The 20,211-nt window shown below is 42.9% G+C and overlaps 1 protein-coding gene across 1 annotated transcript in view; it reads left to right on the top strand.

Annotated features, from left to right (window-relative positions):
* The window catches only part of pitpnm2 (phosphatidylinositol transfer protein, membrane-associated 2), a gene marked incomplete at both ends in the record, with an annotated part of 69,078 nt that overhangs the window by 4,075 nt on the left and 44,792 nt on the right, over positions 1 to 20,211 (top strand). Inside the window, 6 exons of the mRNA XM_080742730.1 lie at positions 9,683 to 9,897; positions 11,908 to 12,029; positions 15,011 to 15,244; positions 17,975 to 18,331; positions 19,221 to 19,316; positions 19,721 to 19,825. Coding sequence (XP_080598856.1) covers positions 9,683 to 9,897; positions 11,908 to 12,029; positions 15,011 to 15,244; positions 17,975 to 18,331; positions 19,221 to 19,316; positions 19,721 to 19,825 — 1,129 coding nt within the window. The remainder of the gene's footprint in view (positions 1 to 9,682; positions 9,898 to 11,907; positions 12,030 to 15,010; positions 15,245 to 17,974; positions 18,332 to 19,220; positions 19,317 to 19,720; positions 19,826 to 20,211) is intronic.

The raw sequence follows: 20,211 nt of genomic DNA, 5'->3' as shown, positions 1-20,211 counted from the left end.
GACCTCAATTCCACCTCAAAACTAGTTGAAATTGTTATCATCGCCGGGGACAAAATATACAAAGATTTCACTGTTGGCCGGAAGAAAGTCTGGTTCTGGTTTTCAGCATGCAAGTGTAAAATCTGCCATTACGACACCATCAAGGCCTACCAAAATACATTTTAGTTGACACAATCAACTGTGGATTTAGTCCACTAAAATCTTATAATTAGTCAACTTAAACAGATTAAAACTAAAACATTCCAGATGATTCAAATATACTAATTTCTTTTATTCAAAAAACTACAGTATGGCTAAAACTAAATCAAAATTCGCTCTCAAAATCAGCACTAATTCGTAAAAACTAGTTCTGTGCCCGGGGGTGTGCGATGATGAGGGATTGAATGTAGGAGTCTCAGAAGTAATGTTGAAGAACCCAGACCGGTGCCCGTGGGCAGAATAGTCTCCATCGATGTCCAATTGTGCAATACCCGTTATATCCGTCTGTCTGGCTGGCACTCTTTTATTCCCAATTTGCCCATATATGGTGTTCGTGTCCAGGCCAGTCTGTGGTGAAATTTGGACAGTAGTGATGTCAATCAGTGATGTCAGTCAGTGATGTCATTTGTGCTTTTTTTATGTCAGTTGGGCATTGTTACCATGGTGGCGACACTGTTTAGTGTCGCCACCTAATCATGGTGGCAACACTAAACAGTAATCTAATCATGAGCGCAGCTTGCGATTACCGTGAAAGTTGCGACACATATTCCCACTAAGTCAAGAAACAAATGCCACCCTTTTCACATTGGCCTGTACAAAACACATTTTTGGAACACAATTCCTCAAATCATGCATGCAGTGTCCAATTGCCGTGAAGGCCTAAGATTGGCGAGGAAGACATGCCACCCTTTTCACATTGGCCTATTATAGCGCCACCAGGACGCCTGACCTGATGGAGACCTGTGCTCGGAAGAGCACTGCTTCTAGTTTCTAGATTGACTGAGCAATCACAAGTAGGATAGCACTCTTTACTGTCACTATTGACCGCAAATAAAGCACAGCACGGTAGACGTTCATGGTTGGAACGGTGTGTAATCAGTTAACACTATCGGTTAAACGACTGATTAATTCATTCGAAAATGACTGCACATGACAGCGAGTGTCAATGATGATGGTAAAGCACACCAGTGTAATAATGAAAAAAAAAAAAAAAAAAAAACACACTTATTTTGTACCACCTTTTCTCACCAATTTCTGTCGTTATTATGCCAATCAAGCCCTCCCTGCACAGGTTTCTGTGTGCTGCCATTGCTGTTGTGTCCTACTGGCTCACCGCCCAGTGAGGAGCTCCCACCGGGAGGATGCAGCGCCTCAGCCCCACTTCTCCCAACTTGAGCTAACGCTTTCTAGAGATCGTAGGACTTTCCTAAACTGAATAAATACAACACGTTAGGGCATTAACCAAATATTCGAATATTCAAATATCAAAGTCACTATTCGACGTTGTTCACCGAAGTCGAATATTCGCTTTTCTTTATTTTTTTTCTCTTAAAAATCTATAGTTTATAAAGCTTGGCAAGGTTGGAAGTCATAAGAATGAGTTGTTAATGCCCCTGGTGAATGAATTTGTTAATGCTCTATACCAGGGGTTCTCAAACGTTTTTAGGCCGTGACCCCCAAAATAAACATATTTGAACTGGGGACCCCCACCCTGACAAGTACTTGGAATTGTAGGTATTACATTTAATGTGACTCGACTCCGCAGATAAATATTGTGAAGGCGTTGTGAGCATGTAGATCAGCTATTTTCACAATGTTCGCCTCTTGATTACTTAATATTTGACAGTTTGGCCAGTCTTGTTGAATATTTGACTATTCGAATACTTTAAGGTAGAATAATTCGAATACTAAAAATCACTATTCGTGAATGCCCTACAACACGTACTGCATACAAACACCAAACTTCCCTCCTTTTTGTAACTTCAAATGAATTTCTAAACTTGTAGCGTGGGCCAACTCACCGGCACAGCTGATGGACGATGCCATTAGTCATATCAAGGGTGAACAGTTGGCTGTACTTCTAATCAATGGCAGACTAATATTTTATAGTGACGTATAGTTTAATTTGAACACCGGCTACGTGTCCTTCATCAGTGTTTGGAGCACGGCTGGGAGCCTATATTCCAACTCATCAGAATGCTTGGCCGGAACTACACCCGTTGTATAATCTGGCTTACGGTTGTGTGGGAGAGGATTAATTTCCCGACAGCACAATGATTTGAAGCACACATCAAAGATTTACCAGGACTATTAATGTCAAGGAGGAGCAATGACTGTTGGCTGTGGTACTATATGGTTTGGCTTTTCCTCCACAGTCAATAGGCCAGTGTTTCTCAAACTTTCACATTTCAAGGTCTCCCCTTAACTTTGACAGTGTACAAATGGACCCTAACGGGTCCATTGTGATTTCACGATTAGTGGCACGGTTAATTAGAAGCTTAGGTGGCTCTCCAGATTTCTGTTGATACCAGTGCCAACCAGTTCCTTTACGTAATCCAACCAGTTCCTTTACCCTCCATCAGGCCCCGGCTGGCCAGGGGGAGACATTATAGACACCAGGATTACTGCATGTTTTTGTGAGGGTATCTACCCTAGGAGACAAAGGGAGAACATGCAAACTCCACACAGAAAGGCCCTTTCACCAACCCCACCTAGGGTATGGGCACTGATAACGTGGAGGAGAGAACACGCCCCCAGAGCCCACAGCGTCCCCCGGTGGGAATTGAACAATGCAGAACCTTCTAGCTGTGAGGCGACAGCACTAGCAACTGCGCCACTGTGACCACCGATACCAATATCTTTGTACTTTTACTCAAGTAAAATGTTGAATTCTGGACCTTTACTTGTATTCCTACATTGCAGCATTCAGGGACATGCTGGGCCCCTGATTCAGCCCGGGGAAAAGAGTTGTAGAGGCCCTCATTTCGCGCTATAGAGAGAGATCTCTCTATAGCGCTGCTGCTACTCAAAGATTTGCCATTTCAGATCATGACAAGTGACAAGCCAGTGGGCCAATTACATGAGTTATATTTCGTTGTTGTCGGGTGGAAACCTTGTATGTCCAAAACCGTTTGTTTTGTATTTATCATTTTAAAAATGATTTAAACTACTAGCACACTAGCACACAACGCCTCGCACCGTGCTTGTAGATCGTCTGTTTTCACTACTTTTATGCGACGGCCTTGTCTAATGAAGCAGTGCTTTACTTTGCGAAAAAATGTACAAATTTGATACAAGGTTTCTGCCCGATAGTGACGATTTACTTTGTTGGCCGCTCAGCCCCCAAAATGGAACGAAGCCCTGGACCGGCCGGGAATGAACCGGCCGTTCGGGAGTTTTCCCGCTTTTCCCAATGGCCAACACGTCCCTGGCACATTGATACCTTTACTTAAGTAAAACATGTGAGTACTTTTCCCACCACTGGAAGGTACAGCACAGCTGTGACCTGCAGCTCGCTATGGTCACCTTGCTGAGTCATTCATTATTCAGGGTTCAGTCCAGCCTCGCAGAAATGAGACCCTCTGCAAAGTCAGGCCCACGATAATGCTGTCCCCAAAGTGTACAGTGACACCCTCTAATTGTACTTGGACCATTTATATCCAGCGATGGAAGAAGTACTTGCGTGTTTTACCTAAGTAAAAGTATCAATAATGCAATGGAGATAATATACTCTGTTACAAGTAGAAGTCCCATATTCAAAATGTAGTTGAGTAAAAGTACTAAAGAGTTTTTTTTTAATTAGACCATCTACAAGCACACAATGCGTCGTGGTGATCTTGTAGATCTGTTATTTTCAAATGGCCAAAATATATGTACAGTATAGGGCAGAAATGGTTAAGGTGTTTACTGTTTTGTAATAATAATCAAAATTTACCAAGTGACTTTGGAACTGTCATATAATTGTAGTGGAGTAAAAGTATACCACTGTTTATTTCTCTCATCCTACTACTTTATGTTTCATGCTTGTGTTCTTTCTCTCCTTTCAGTCCGATACGCCCAACAAATAGACATTCTATTTATAACTTTAACATGTAAACGTTACATCGTGAACAGGTTATTTGATCTTGGCGTTCCGGCTCTGGCTATTATATTTCTCCCTGCTCAGCACATTTAGAAGACAACTGTTTAAGAGCAGGGAGATTATTATTGTTATTATTATACAGAGTTACACTGAACCCTTAGGGAATGTAGAGCCAACTGGAACAAACCAGTGTTAATTACAGTATGACAGCAAATTTTGCTTTAGTTTAGTAATTTCATTTAGCAAAACGCATTAATTAAATAAAAGAAGTCTACTGAATTAAGGGTGAGAATGCAGCCTTAGTCAACGAAATTATCATAAGATTTGAGTCGACTTAAACAGAGAAACTTGTGGGAACCCAGATTAGAGTTGACTAAATGGCGACAACAATGTATTTTGGCGGGCCTTGATGGCATCTTAATGCCTGATTTGCGTGCTGAGAATAGCCGATCCACAAGCTCACAAGCTTGTAGATCTGCTATTTTCAGAGTGCAACACCCGAGCCTGTATGTGTGTGCGCGCGCGCATGTGCGTGCGTGCGTCTGTGAACCTCTCGACTGTGTGTCCGCCTGAACGAGCTCACAACCAGCTATGCATCGTTCCTTGTCCACTATCCATTACACTCTTGTCTTCTTGCTGCGGTATAGTGAAAACAAAGCAAGCTGCAGGGTAGGGAGCAAGTTCAGGCAGACCACTGGAGTCAGGTCATGTATCAGATATCCATGACGGTTCACAGTTAAATATGGAGTGTTTGGACCTTACAGTATGGGTCGATTTTTACACTCTCAAGACAGGGAAATTAACATTTCTGGATTGTTTACAGTGTAACAGGCCAGCTCCCCTTAAAGATGGGGTGCCATGATTTTTCTCCCCTCTAAAACATGATTATCAGGTATTAGTACAGAAAGAGTTAAAATTAGGTTTTTATGTTGCCACACCCACAAGTTCATTAGTATGCCTGGTTGTCATGGTGGGTGCCTGGGTGGTGACCCAGCTGAAGTTAGCCACACCCACGTGTGTTGGGTGAATGGTAATTAGGGGAGTGGTTGATTCTATGATGTAATTGTATCTGTGTTTTTGGACCGGCACTTTTGACCCACAAGGTGGCAGCCTCCGGGAAAAAAACCCAGATAGAAAGGGAATACATAATTGCTCATAACAACCACACCAGGGGGTCTAATGAAGTACTGTCAACCTCCTAGACACATGAAAAACAGAAAAAGTACAAAACTATGGCACCACCTCTTTAAATACTATGGACAAGTGAGGCTTAAATGATTTGAGATGATTTATCTCAATATACTGTATCATCAGTCATCAATATATCTTTCCTTAATCCTTTGAAACTAGAAAAGCATCATGTGTCATTTTAGATTTTATTGTTGGCTATCAAAAATAGCAGTTATACAAGCTCACAAACTAGTACTAGTTAGTAAAAACTAATTTTATTAAAAAATACGGACTAAAACATTAAACAAGGCTTCCTGACAAGTCGCATACATCTTGCAGAACTTGTCCGGTGTGCTATATTTCGCATTTGTGCATGTGTAGAGCCGCAATAGCAGTTTTGCAGACCATGCCCCGACCTGTCTGACTAGTCGGTAAGACGCTTCTGCCGTCGCCCCAACGTCACAATGCGAAAGTCTCGGCAGAATGCGTCTTAATGTAAGGCTAACAGAAAACCATGCTGTCGACGGGGGAGATCGTTTAATGCTGCAATGGCTTAGGGGACAAAACTCCTGCTAAAATGAACCTTCCCCACTTCAAGGTTCTTTATCTTGGCCCAGATGGCATGATGTCGAAGTAGTGATTCAGGGGATGATCAGTGTCATTTGTTATTGAAAGTGCTAAGCCTGTGATGGCCTTTTGTTCTTATCAGAAAGTGTGTGAGTGGGAAGTCAGATGATATTGAATCAGCCTTATGCCTGCCATGTTGTTACCCTGCTGTCATTTTGAACCTCAACCGGAAAAGAAAAACACAAAATCAGCCTATAAGGGGTGTATGGTGCACCATGCAATGCATTGAACTGGAGGTGATTTATTACCGATCTAATTCTGCTTCAATCAAGCCCTGTGTCTGCGAGTAAGCATGCAGAGATGAGGGGAGATGATGGAAGCCCTTAGCTCCTCTCCTAAATTTCATTGCCTGCTAGATTACAGTCATTTCAAGCTATTTGCCTCCCCAGCCTTCATTACCAGCGCCTCCTGCAGTCCTGCTACACCTCTTCCCCAAAGTATGGAGCAGAGAAAGCTTCCTTAGCACACACAGTGGCGTCAATTCAGCAAAAGCTAAGGTATGGCAACATGATATGTTGCCATACCTTAGCAACAGGCATGATGAATTTATTTTAAGAAGTACATTTCATTTTTTCCCCTGTAGATATAAGGTATGGCAGCTGCCATACCCAATTGACGCCTCTGCCTGAGCAGGGGAAGTTACAGTCATTTGACTAATCAGTGGTGTCACTATGACTAATCAGTGGTGTAAAGTACAAGTTTGAGGTATTTTGACTTTACTTGAGTATAGGGGGTATGTGCGCATCATCATACCCGGAGTTGCAAAAAAAATGGCTTTCTGGCCTTGACAGCCCATACATGCAAACAGAAAAGTCCTATCTGATTGCATTAGATGACGTTCAACTCACTTTGCCACTCGATTTGCCACTCACTTTATGCATGCGCATACTGTACCCAATTCCAAATTGCAAAACAATTTTTTTGACAGTATTCCTCCTACAGGTTTTGTCCAAACGTTATGCAAATCATTACACAGTCACATAGTCATTAAATAAATGACTCAGATTCTTCATATTACATCCTCATTGGCTAAGATTGACTTCCAAAATTTGCAGGTGTGGCCCATGTTGAACAAGATGTCTCAAATCATGAAAACGGTGTGCACATTTTCTGTGACATTTTGCATGCACATTCCCACTATGCTGAGGAAGAAGTTTAAATCATGACTCAGGGCTCTGGGAACCTGTGAGCCTGCAATGGTCAGCATGTCCTTGTCCCTTTAGTTGATTGTTACATTTCAAGTAAACAGAGACTGTTGTGTTTATAAAGTGAGTTGTAATCCCTGGCTTAGCGTAAGGAGCAGCAGGCTGGCTCCTCAGACAGTTTGGGCTTAGCTTTCAGGCTCTGTGGGGCTAAGCCATCTGCTGCCTCCCCTGGTTTGAAACATTAGTGGGAAGACATGTCTGAATGAATGCATGGATTAATGGATGAGTGGATGAACGGATAAACGTCTGTCTGTCTGTCTGTCTGTCTGTCTGTCTGTCTGTCTGTCTGTCTGTCTGTCTGTCTGTCTGTCTGTCTGTCTGTCTGTCTGAATGAATGAATGAATGAATGAATGAAACCACCCTAAGAACTACAAACCATTGAGAGTGTCCAACACTATCTGTACCGAGTGCTATTATTCAAAACGTAGGAGACGGTGGATGAAGGAGCGCTTCTTTTCCGTTCACGCGCGTCGGCTACTCGCCATTGTCAGGGTACTGAGGTTAGGGTTAGGTTTAGGCATAGTTATACTGAGGTTAAGGTTAGGGTTAGAGTTAGGCATAGCTTTACTGGGGTTAGGGTTTGGGTTTGGGTTAGGTTTAGGCATAGGCATAGGCCTAAACCTAACCTGCTATTTGTCCCAAAGTGACTGCAAAATACCCTAGGGATGCCCCGATCAGGGTTTTTTTGCTCCCGATCCGATACCGATCAAATATTATTGCTTCCGATTCGATCCCGATCTTTCCCGATCCGATCTTTTGGCAAGGCATTAAGAAGAAAAAAAAATCTATTCATTCTATCACTTGGTTCTCAACCTTTTCAGGCTGTGACCCCCAAAATAATCATATTTTAACTGGGGACCCCCGACCCTGAAGAGTTGAGGAAGTATATTTTGTATAACACGGTTCTATTGTGAAAATAGCAGATCTACATGCTCACAACGCCTCGCAACGCGAGGAGTTGTGAGCATGTAGATCGGCTATTTTCACAATTTCTGGCTTTAATATTTGACAATTTGGCCAATGTTTAATTTGTCATTTTAGAGGTATTAAAAAGTCCTTAATTTTTCACTTTCGAAATGTGCAGATACCCTCTATACACTTAAACTTTATGTTGATTTGTTTACTGTTGAGAGAGAAAACAATGTTGCACATTAAGTTAATCATCTGGGGACCCCCCCAAAATAATTTGAGGACCCCCCTGGGGGTCCCGACCCACAGGTTGAGAACCACTGAGCTAGTTGACAGTGCAGAGAGACATAATTGCCTTCCTTTGATCCATTAGCAAGGGGCCAATTACTACTTATTGGCATCAGCTGCCAGCTGTACACAGAGTCTGACACAATCACCTTCCCTCTGCAGTGCTCTGTCTGTCTCATTTCTCCAAAAGCCCTTGAATATGATTGAAAATGATTAAGGATTACTGTGATTATGGTAAGCTTACATTTCATATCGCATTCACCTTACCTGTAACTTTCAGTACTCCCAGAAAATATTTTTTTGAAAAAAAAAAAAAACTTTTTTTTTTTTCGATTTTTTTTCCCCGATCTCCGATCTTATAAAAACGGCCATATCGGCGGCCGATCCGATCACGTGATCGGGATCGGGCAACACTAACTGTATATATAACGTGATGCTTTAATGGCATGAGAAAACATACGTTTTCATTGCCTAAGCAAGTGTCAAAAATATAATAAAAACTGTTGAAAATGGGCAACATACAGTACAGTTGGAGGGGGTACATCATTGTGTAAACACTAGAGCTATGTCACATAGCGTCGTTATATACATGTTATATCGTCATTGCCGGGTGGAAACATTGTATGTCCCAAACCTTCCTTTCTTTATTATTATTTTTAAAACAATTTAAAATAGTGAAAATAGCCGATCTGCAAGCACACAACGCCTCGCATCGCTATTCTGCTATTTTCACTATACTTTCCTGCGACACTCTTGTCTTTTGTGATGAAGTAGGGCTTTAGTCTACAACAAAATATACACATTTGAAACTTGGAGATACAAGGTTTCTGCAGTGACAATATACTGTATATACTGAGGGTATGAAGCTTTTTGAAACGAATACCAAAGGGTTGATTCACACTGTAATAAGGAGCCTAACTAATTTCGGTTCGGCAATGTCCAGACCCAAATATGGGTTTCCCCTCCCGGTTCGGGGGGGGCGTCAACCGACTAAACTCGGCTCCATGGTGCTGCCGAAATGTTGTGACCTCCCGACTTAATTTCGGTACTCAGCGGTGTCTTCTCATTCATTCAGCCCGGCTCCAAGTTCATATCCTCGGCTATGAAGCCAAGGAAACAGCCAGCGGTCGTTTGGGAGGGAGACACGCCGACTGGTCATTCAGTGTGCAGCGTGAGGGCCAGTCAGATATGTATCCGCCCTGCAACGCTCATTCATCGGCCACAAACGTTGTCATGCCATGGACCTCCAATATTTACAAGCGACTTCGGCACTAGCGTTAATAAAGTATGAATGGACTCCCCCCGAACTTAAATAATTTCGGGTCGGGTAGCCCTCCCGAACCGAAATTAGCTATATGCTCCTTATTACAGTGTGAATCGACCCAAACTGTTGTCGTTGTTGTGGTTTCATGTCACCCTGCAGAAGAAGAGCAGAGAGGAGAGCTGTGGCGAGGGCAGTGGGGTGGAGATCCTGGAGAACAAGCCCTACGAGGACGGCCCGGGGGGCTCGGGCCAGTACACCCACAAGGTGTACCACATCGGCAAGCACATCCCCTCCTGGTTCTGTGCCATCCTGCCCCAGGCTGCCCTGCGCGTGGAGGAGGAGTCCTGGAACGCCTATCCCTACACCCGCACCCGGTGAGAGAGCTAGAAGAGCGTAGGGCATTCACCAAATATTTGAATATTCGAATATCAAAGTCACTATTCGACGTTGTTCACCAAAGTCGAATATTCGCTTATATTATTTTATTGTTTTCTCTTTAAAAAATATATAGTTTATAAAGCTTGGCTAGATACGAAGTCATAATAATGAGTTGTCAATGCCCCTGTGTGGATGAATGTGTTAATGCTCTATACCAGGGGTTCTCAAACCCACAAAATAAACATATTTTAACTGGGGACCCCCACCCTGACAAGCACTTGGAATTGTAGGTATTACATTTAATGTGACTCGGTTCCGCAGATAAATATTGTGAAAATAGCAGATCTACATGCTCACAACGCCTCGCAACACGAGGCGTTGTGAGCATGTAGATCGGCTATTTTCACAACGTTCGCCACTTGTACTTTGACAGTGTTGCCAGTCCTGTCGAATATTCGACTATTCGAATACTTTGAGGTCGAATAATTCGAATACTAAAAATCACTATTCGTGAATGCCCTAGAAGAGTGTAGCCTGGCATTAGCCAGACCGATAACGCACATTCACTCTGAATGACCAATCAGCGACTGTGCTCCACTGTTTCAGTTGAAACGCAGTCACTGATTGGCCCGGTCATTTTCTGATTTCTCATACTCCCTCCCTATATGGGCCGAAGTCCAGACTGATACTGTGGAGGAACGTGTGAGTGAATCCACGTTATCAGTCTGCTGCCTAATGCCAGGCTAAAAGAGATGAAGCAGGCCCTAGGGCTGTCACGATTATGATATTTTACATGACGATTAATTGTCACTGAAATAATTGTGATTAATGGTATAATTGTGTTTTTGTCGTTGACAATTACATTTCTGTTTGGCTTGTAGGCTTTGAAGTTGCACATGGCAGATACAACACATAGCCTAAATATACAAAGAAATTACTGACATATTTGACAACTTTATACTTAAAAAAGACCATTGATAGTGGATATGGCCGATCTACAAGTTCACAACGCGTCGCTATGCAACACTTTGTGAGCTTGTAGATCTGGAAACATGGAAACGATTATGATGATTATGACCAAATAATTGCGACTATGTCAAATAATTGCGGTTAGACGATTATGTAATAATTGTGACAGGCCTAGCAGCCTACTGTTTAAACCAAGGGGTTCCCAAACAGTGGGTCGGGAGACTCGGGACGGACTCAAGCTAAATCGTTGGGGAACCGCTAGGGCTGTCACAATTATTACATAATCGTCTAATCGTGATTATTTGACATTATCGCAATTATTTTGTCATAATCGTCATAATCGTGAATGTTGAAAAATTTCCGAAATAGTGGAAATAGCAGATCTACAAGCTCACAACGCGTCGCATTGCGACGCGTTGTGAGCTTGTAGATCGGCTATTTCCACTATCAAAGTTATTTAATTAAATCGTTAATCGCCAATTATTTCAGTGACAATTAATCGTCATGTAAAATGTCATATCGTGACAGCCCTAGGAACCGCTGCTATTTGAGTGTTTGTTCAGTAGCAGGGGTCAACCCCCAACCTCCAGCTCTTTCGGGCTTGTCGATTATTGGCAAATGTTTGCCTATTAGCCTTATTCACGGCCCGCCCACTCAGCAAATTTCTCAGCATCCCGCGGGTGCTGACATCAATTTAGAAGGGGAAACTATAACAGAAATAGCTGGACTTAAAGCCAACAAATCATTATTTCGAACGGTAAAGTAAATTATAATGCTTTGTGCCTTTTACTATCTTGTGTTCTTGATCATGCTATCCATATTTTATACTTTACTATTCAGAAATTGCATTAAATTTGCGTTTTCTTTGCGTTTTCTGTGTTAACTCTGTAGGCTGTAGAAGGATTTTCCCCTTCAAAATGTGACTTCAGCACCCGGGGGATGCTGAGTGGGCGGGCCGTGAATAAGGCTAATTATGACTAGAATTGCGATGCCGTGATTCAAGCAGCCCTAACGACCTCTCTGTCCCTTTCTCTCAGATACACGTGTCCCTTTGTAGAGAAGTTCTCCATAGACATTGAGACTTATTATAAACCGGACACTGGGAGTCAAGGGGACGTCTTCAATCTGTCTCCTGCGGAGAAGAGACAGAGGACAATAGGTCAGTGTTTCACGCACGCACGCACGCACGCACGCACACACACACACACACACACACACACACACACACACACACACACACACACACACACGTTTGCACGCGCGTTTGCGTGTGCGCGAACACATACACTGCGTGTGAGCATTCTTCTGTTGTCGACCTGTGTGCATCCAAGTCTGTGTGCATTTATGCATGTACAGTATGTGTGTGTGATAGTGCGTGAGTGTGTGTGTGTGTGTGTGTGTGTGTGTGTGTGTGTGTGTGTGTGTGTGTGTGTGTGTGTGTGTGTGTGTGTGTGTGTGTGTGTGTTTGTGTGTGTTATCTCAGCATGATGTGGGTTGCAGATGAGCTGAACACAAACATTCCCTGCAGGGGAGAAGAGTCCTTGGTGTGATTACATAACACACACACACACACACACACACACACACACACACACACACACACACACACACACACACACACACACACACACACGTATTACCATACCACATACATGGAGATGTCAAAAGGAATTTGCCATTTAAAAACTCAACCCCAAAAACCCTAAAATCTATACCTCATCTTAGCCCTGACCCCAACCTGAATCCTTTCTTAATTCTAACCAGTGGTGGACAAAGTGTATACTCGAGTAAATACTCAAGTATTCAAAAGAAGAAATTATCAAATACATTTTCTACCAATTGCACACTGCATAATTTTGCATGAAGTTATGTATTTATTTATGTATTTTTTTGCATTCCTGAACGAAAAATGTATCATTTGAGTCGATTGGCTTAGGAATGCGCAAAAAAGGGGCAAAAAAAGACTTCAAGGCTTCATGGGGTGTGTAATTGATATAAAATAATATTTTTTAGGGGTGACCTACTTTATAAGTTTGAAATGAATCAGCAGAAATGTCATCAGCCAGACGAAAAACTCAAATCCAATGCTCCAAAGACTTCAGTACAGTACTCAAGTAAATGTACCAAGTTACCATCCACCACTGATTGTAACCTTGGCTCTGAAAAGCTTTATAAGCCATGAAAATGAGCATTATATCCTCAAGGTGACCAGAAACACTTCCCATTGAGTCACATTTTGTTTGGTGTTTACTATCCTCGAGAGGACATTGTGATCCCATGTGGCGTACACACACACACACACACACACACACACACACACACACACACACACACACACACACACGCACACGCACACGCACATGCACGTGCACAGCAGGATTGCAGCATGTTATGGCGGCATGCTGGCTGGTGCGCTCTTCACTCATATGATTTGCATAAATTCATATGGATATTGTAGATGCTTCTGCTGCCCTCTCTTAACCACGTTAAACCCCGGTATCCTTTTCAGAAATCGAAAGGGGGGAAAAAGGAAAAAGAAAAGGAACAAAAACATTCCTCAAAAAAATCTCCTTTTCCTGAAAACAGTAGTGAAGATAGATCTACAAGCTATTTTCACTATTAAAAAACAACAAAAACAAATGAATAGGCATAATGTTCTCTTTTTTGGACATTATAGTACAAGGTTTCCACCCGACAGCGACAATATAGTGTTTAAAAGTGACAACCGGGAAGCAAACACTTCCATCATGTATTCTGTTGGAGGATAGGAATAGTCCTATGGGGGTGATCCTAAGCTTTGGAAAGCCCTCCCTGAGGATCTGAGACTAGCACAATCAGTGCTACTCCTTTAAATATCTTCTGAAAATGTAGGACTATTTTGCCTTTCAATTTGCATCTCTGTGCTGTAATGTGTTTTTCCTGTTGATAACGTGTTGTTTTTTATTGCTTAGTTGTTTGATGTCTTTGATGCTCTGTAAAGCACTTGACATGTTCTGTAAAGTAACTTAGGTGCCGGCTACACGGAGCTGGATATTTCTGAAGCTAGACATTTGCTAGACATTTTTTGTGTGGTTGGGGCTTGCAGCCACGCAAAGCTGGAAATTTTGGCCGCGAAGCTGGATATTTTTGAAACCGGATAAATAAGTGGAGACATTGAAAAATATCCGATTCACTGGATCCGTGTAGACATGGAATCCGGATATCTCTGAAGACTTTACCATGTGTGTGCTTGTCCCCCTATTGGAGGTCTGGGGACTCAGATTATTTTAGACCTAGATATCTTTGTCGTGTGGACCTAGATATCTTTCTATGTGGATACCTGAAAAACCGGGATATATGAAATATTCAGCTCCGTCTGGCCTAGGCCCTAGTTTAGAAAAGTGCTAGATTAACAAATTCATTTTCATTTACCAGTGGTAGAAGAAGTACTCAAGTAGCAATACTGCTATGTAGAAATACTTAATACTCAAAAAATACTCATTATGCGCAGAAGGTCCCATTTCACACGTTTTCAAATGTATAAAATGTTAAAAAATCGTTCCATACAGCAGATCTGCTAATTTCACTAGCGTGGGTCCCGGGCAAACGTCTAATCTCTCTTTGTGGGTCTCGACCTGAAAAGTTTGGGAACCACTGCTTTACACCAGGGGTTCTCAACCTGTGGGTCGGGACCCCCAGGGGGCTCCCCAAATTATTTTAGGGGGTCCCCAGATGATTAACTTAATGTGCAACACTGTTTTCTCACTCAACAGTAAACAAACCAACATACATATTAAGTCTATAGAGGGTTATCTGCACATTTCTAAAGAGACAATTTAAGGACTTTTTAATACCTTTTTTAATACCTCTAAAATGAGAAATTAAACATTGGCCAAATTGTCAAATATTAGAGGCAGAAATTGTGAAAATAGCCGATCTACATGCTCACGAGGCGTTGTGAGCATGTAGATCTGCTATTTTCACAATAGGATGTGTTCAACAAAAGGTAATGCCTCAACTCTTCCAACTCCAAGTAGTGCTCGTCAGGGTGGGGGGTCCCCAGTTAAAATATGATTATTTTGGGGGTCACGGCCTGAAAAGGTTGGGAAACCACTGCTAAAGGTTGGGAAACCACTGCTTACCACTGTGTGTTCCATCCAGACCCCATAGACATAGTGAGAGACTACATCCCTCCACATGAGTACCTGGTGGAGGAGGACCCCAAGCTCTACCAGTCTGTGAAGACCAAGCGAGGCCCGCTGACGGACGACTGGATCGAGGAGATCAACAGGAGCCCCGGCCAGACCCCCGTCATGTGTGCCTACAAGCTCTGCAAGGTGGAGTTCAGATACTGGGGCATGCAGTCCAAGATCGAACGCTTCATCCATGACGTGGGTAGGTGTACCGTTGTCAAGCACGTGCACACATATACATCAAAGGGGGCTTGAGCCCCTGCCCTTTTATCTGTCTGTAAAAAGTGCCCTCTCCAGACCATGAATGCCGTTTTTGAAGCGGTGAAAGCCGCTTCCAAGGAGTGGCTTTGTCACCTTGTACATGTCCCGTGCATGCAGAATTGAGGATTGGTCAAGCTTCACATGACAATTTGGCCCTCCAGACAAAATCATTCATTCATTCAGAATTCATAAAAATATAGAACTAAAGCACATAGAAAGTATAGATCTAGAACACAGAATGTATAGATCTAGAACACAGATTTCATAGCTCTAGAACACATAGAATAAAAATTCACCGCTTCACTTCGAACCGAGGTTTGATTTTTATGGTGAAAGAAATGCAAATGCCCTCTTTCCATGCCATACTTGATCATGCAGGAGACCCGGGTTCGAATCAGTTTCCACTATCTCTGTCTGGCAGAATAGGACATGACATTCACTCATTGTAGCAGTAGGGCTGTCACGATTATGACATTTTACATGACGATTAATTGTCACTCAAATAATTGCGATTAACGATTTAATTGTGTTTTTGTCGTTGACAATTACATTTCTGTTTGGCTTTTAGGCTTTGAAGTTGCACATGGTAGATGACACGTAACCTAAATATACAAAAAAATTACTGACGTATTTGACAACTTTATACTTCAAAAATAACATTGATAGTGGAAATAGCCAATCTACAAGCTCACAACGCGTCGCGAGGCGACGCGTTGTGAGCTTGTAGATCAGCTATTTCCACTATTTTTTACTTAAAAATATATATATGAAAAACGTTCAATATGGAAACGATTATGACATGACGATTATGAAAAATAATCGCGATTCTGTCAAAAAAACGCAATTAGACGATTATGTAATAATTGTGACAGCCCTACATTGTAGTTTCGTGCTCTTCTGACCAAAATCACTATCTTTCGATAGCTCTCTCCCATTTGTCTCCCAGTAGTCAAGAGCCGACAGAGGAAAATGAGACGGAACGAGCGTGCACAGTATAATAGGAGAAGAAACAAGGTTAAGCAATTACTGTATATGCAAGAGAGAAGTGTAATTTTGAAAGAGCAGAACCAGAGAGAACCCTGTCTCTCTGAGATAACGAAGCGGCAGACAGGATAATTTGCTGCCTATACAATATGTGTTCAGCTGGCAGGTTAATCACTGTAACCTGGGTGCTGTTTATACACTCTCCATGCTCTCAGACCTTTTCTCTCACATACTGTAATAGACATACAGAAGCTCGGATCATCATCATTAACCACTTTAACCCAGGCTGTGTCATCCCAATTTTTGGGCGTGTCATTATAGAGCGGAAATAGAAATCTGAGTTCGCACAACGCGTCGCAATGGCCAGTCTTCCTCGAGGCCACACTTGCGTGATCTAAGCTCACTTAGATGCTAACGAGATGAACTTTTAGATCTGCAATTTTTGCCAAGTTCCCCTTCTCCTCACTTGTATGACATGCACAGAATAGGGACGCTGCTGGTATATCTTCCCCGTTCTAATAGGTTTACTGTATAATAACGTCCAAACTGAATCAAAAAACGCTTATCTCCATAATTTAGTTTTTATTTTTCTTCGTAAATTAACAGTTTTGGACAGGTTTTATTCCCAGACGACAGCAGCGATAAGCTGGAAAGCGCTGGAAAGCTCGGGCAGTTTTAAAGCCTTTTGCTATTTTAAAATTTCCTAGAGGGTCAACAGACGGCGGGCGGGCAGGCAGGGTGGACGTCACAAACATAACATGCGGACCTGCGAGGCGCACCTTTGCTCCGATTCGCACCAGCACTGGTCAGAGGTCTGCCATCAGAATAGCCTCACCAGGGACCACGTGTGGCACCCAGGGGCCCGCCAGGCCCTGCCACAGGACCCTGGGTGCTCCGCCCTCTCTCTGTTCCTATTGGCCTGGTTTTAAAAAGCCATAACTCCAGTTCCCAGAATGCTAAACGCCCCAAACTTCGTAGGTGCTCTTAGACGGCCTACAGGGACAGGTTGTCATATTGGCTGGCCTTTAAACAGCCACCACTCCAGTTCCCAGGCCAGCATGCTTGTACATCTGCTTTTTTTGAAAAATCTTGAAAGTGTTTGTGTTTTTGAACACAAATAGTCTCTTCTGGAGGTCCTTGGCACAAACTCTTATCAGATGGGGGTCCGCAGCCAAATACATCAATTTGGGGGGTCCTTCGGCATGACCACTGCTTTATTAGAAGTCATTTTGTAGAATCGGCCTTAGGTCTTAATGGTGTTAAAAGCAGACGAGTAACGCGTCAGTCACACTCGGCAGTCAATTGAATGGAAAATGTTTACAACAGGGGGGTCCGGGACCCCCGGTTGTAGAGTTACTACAGGGGGGCCACCAAATAGTTGATCTACAAGTTCTGCGAGGCGTTGAGAGCTTGTAGATCAGCTATTTTCAGCAAAGAGGTTTCGTGTAGAGGTCAAAAAGAGCAGACCAAGTACAGAGTGGAAGGTCAAGTTTACTACGTATCGACGATTGAAGTGGCTAAATGTCTGAAAAAACATTAACACGAAGATCTGCATAACGCATTTATACTGTACATTATGTAGAGGGGGGTCCCTGCTTCATATCTCTCTCAGTTAAGGGGTCCTTGGCCTGAAAACGTTGAAGACCCCGGGTTTACCGCGGTGTTTTCTAATCCCCTTCCCCCCCAGGCCTACGCAGAGTGATGGTCCGAGCCCACCGGCAGGCGTGGTGCTGGCAGGACGAGTGGTACGGCCTGACCATCGACGACATACGTCTGCTGGAGCTGGAGACGCAGCTGGCCCTGGCCAGGAAGATGGCCCAGTACAGCCTGGCCGAGGAGGCCGAGGGGGGAGCCCAGACCAACGGCTCCCCGGCCGGCAGCCATCATGCGGAGCACGGGGACCACCACCAACACCAGGGGGGGTCCTCGGAGGGCCTGGGCGTCATCCCCGAGAGCAACGCCACGCTGGGGGACGAGGCGCGCGGGGAGCTCACCAAGCAGTGGTCCGTCTCCTCCCGGTCCTCCAACCGCTCTTCTAAGAGAGGTGGGACGTCACGTTATCTTAACACATTTATAGGCCTAGAATTATTGACTGCTTTAGCTGTTGAAAAATAGCAGATATACAAGCTCACAGCGTGGCACTCTAGAATTATTGACTGCTTTAACTATTGAAAAATAGCAGATATACAAGATCACAGCGCGGCACCGAGTGCCGCGCTGCAAGCTTGTAGATCTGCTATTTTTGAAAAAAGTCGTGAAAATGTGTGCAAATCTTTGAAGGTATGTATTTTTAAAGCGAACGTTTGTAACTCAACTTTTGCTTCTGGGTGGTCCCTGGAACTAAATATTTTGAGATGCGGGTCCGTGGCCAAATAAATATCAGTTTGGGGGTTCTTCACATGAAAAGGTTTGAGAACCTCTGACATAGTAGTCTCTCAAGAAACTCTCTGACATAGAAACATAGGTTTTTCAAAAAAAACCTTAGAAGGATTCAAAAGACACTTCAATCTGGGCAAAATTAAAATTTTCACGATTTTTCAAAAATAGCAGATTTACAAGCTCGCAGCGCGGCACTCGGTGCCGCGCTGTGAGCTTGTATATCTGCTATTTTTCACTGGTTAAAGCATTCAATAATTCTAGGCCTAGACGCAGTGAAATCAAAGATTAGTTTTTTCACACTTTAAAAGCATATCTGGAGTGATAATATGGCCATACCTAACAGTGGATGCCAAAAAAAGTGAAACAATCGAGTGTTTGTGTATTATAAGCCCTAAGCCCAGCCCCTAAACAGAAACGCAATGTGTGATGACGAACATCAAGTCTATTTAATAATTCACGAGGTCGTCCTCCATACAGAATGACTGACAGATGTACTCCCATCCCGTGGGAATCCGAAAAGAAAGAACTTCATCCAGTATTTCCTATGTCTACAGGCAGCCCGTCTCACCAGAACATCTCAGAGTGGAGAATGCAGAGCATCGCTCGGGACTCCGATGATAGCACAGACGATGAGTTTTTCGACGCACACGGTACGCTCAAAAGACCGGCTCTGTTTTGTACATACTATAATCCTAAAAGTGTGTGCAAATTAGGCTATTTAAAAAGCGAATAATTGTTTGCTCTAATTAACTTGGCCCAGTCTTTGGCGCTTAACTCACTTTGGACAATATACAGCTAGGGCCCAATTTCACAACTGCAAATTGCTTCTCATTAAGTGAACTTGCATTACTTAATTGGAAAGCTGCTTAGTAGTGTTAATGTTAATGTCAAATTGTTTTAATTTCCAAACTGTACAATAGTCTGATTTTAGGGTTATTGTCATTGCAAGACCCTGCAGTTAAAATGTTTCTGTACAATAATGGTGCCAGCAGTATATAGGCCTATCACTCAAACTTTCCATGCCTTTGATTTTTTTCTTCTTTTCGTCCTGCAGAAGACTTCTCTGATAATGAGGAGATGTTTCCCAAGGAGATCGCTAAATGGAATTCCAATGATCTGATTGACAAAATAGAGACGATAGAAGCAGATGAAGCAAATGGTAGGTCACTTATTATTCATGTATATATACTCAGATTATCACCTCAACCAGCCAGGTCGTTGCACATGGTTGCCTGGCTGATTAAACTGTGCCAGAGTGCTGGATGGTAATTTGTCACATACCCATATTACGGTAATATTTATTCACAAAGTGAATAAGAAAGAAAATAGTATTTGATCAACCCTTTAATTGAATAGATAGTTAATTCAATAGACCCTGGCTTAACTATTTTGGACATGTCAAATCTTCAAATAGTTTCAAATAGTTTCAAAGACCTTGAAACGTGAGATTGTAGATCGGCTACTTTTGCCATCATACCACCAAGAATATACCAGGCTTGTTTTAAGAACATGTTGTATGTTGTATTGCTTTGTCTGAAATGTGCC

This window comes from Nannobrachium achirus (genome assembly GCF_963921795.1).
Source record: "Nannobrachium achirus genome assembly, chromosome: 15".
NCBI classification, from domain to species: domain Eukaryota; kingdom Metazoa; phylum Chordata; class Actinopteri; order Myctophiformes; family Myctophidae; genus Nannobrachium; species Nannobrachium achirus.
Note: the sequence above shows the minus strand (reverse complement) of the source record. Positions and strands in the feature narration are given on the sequence as shown.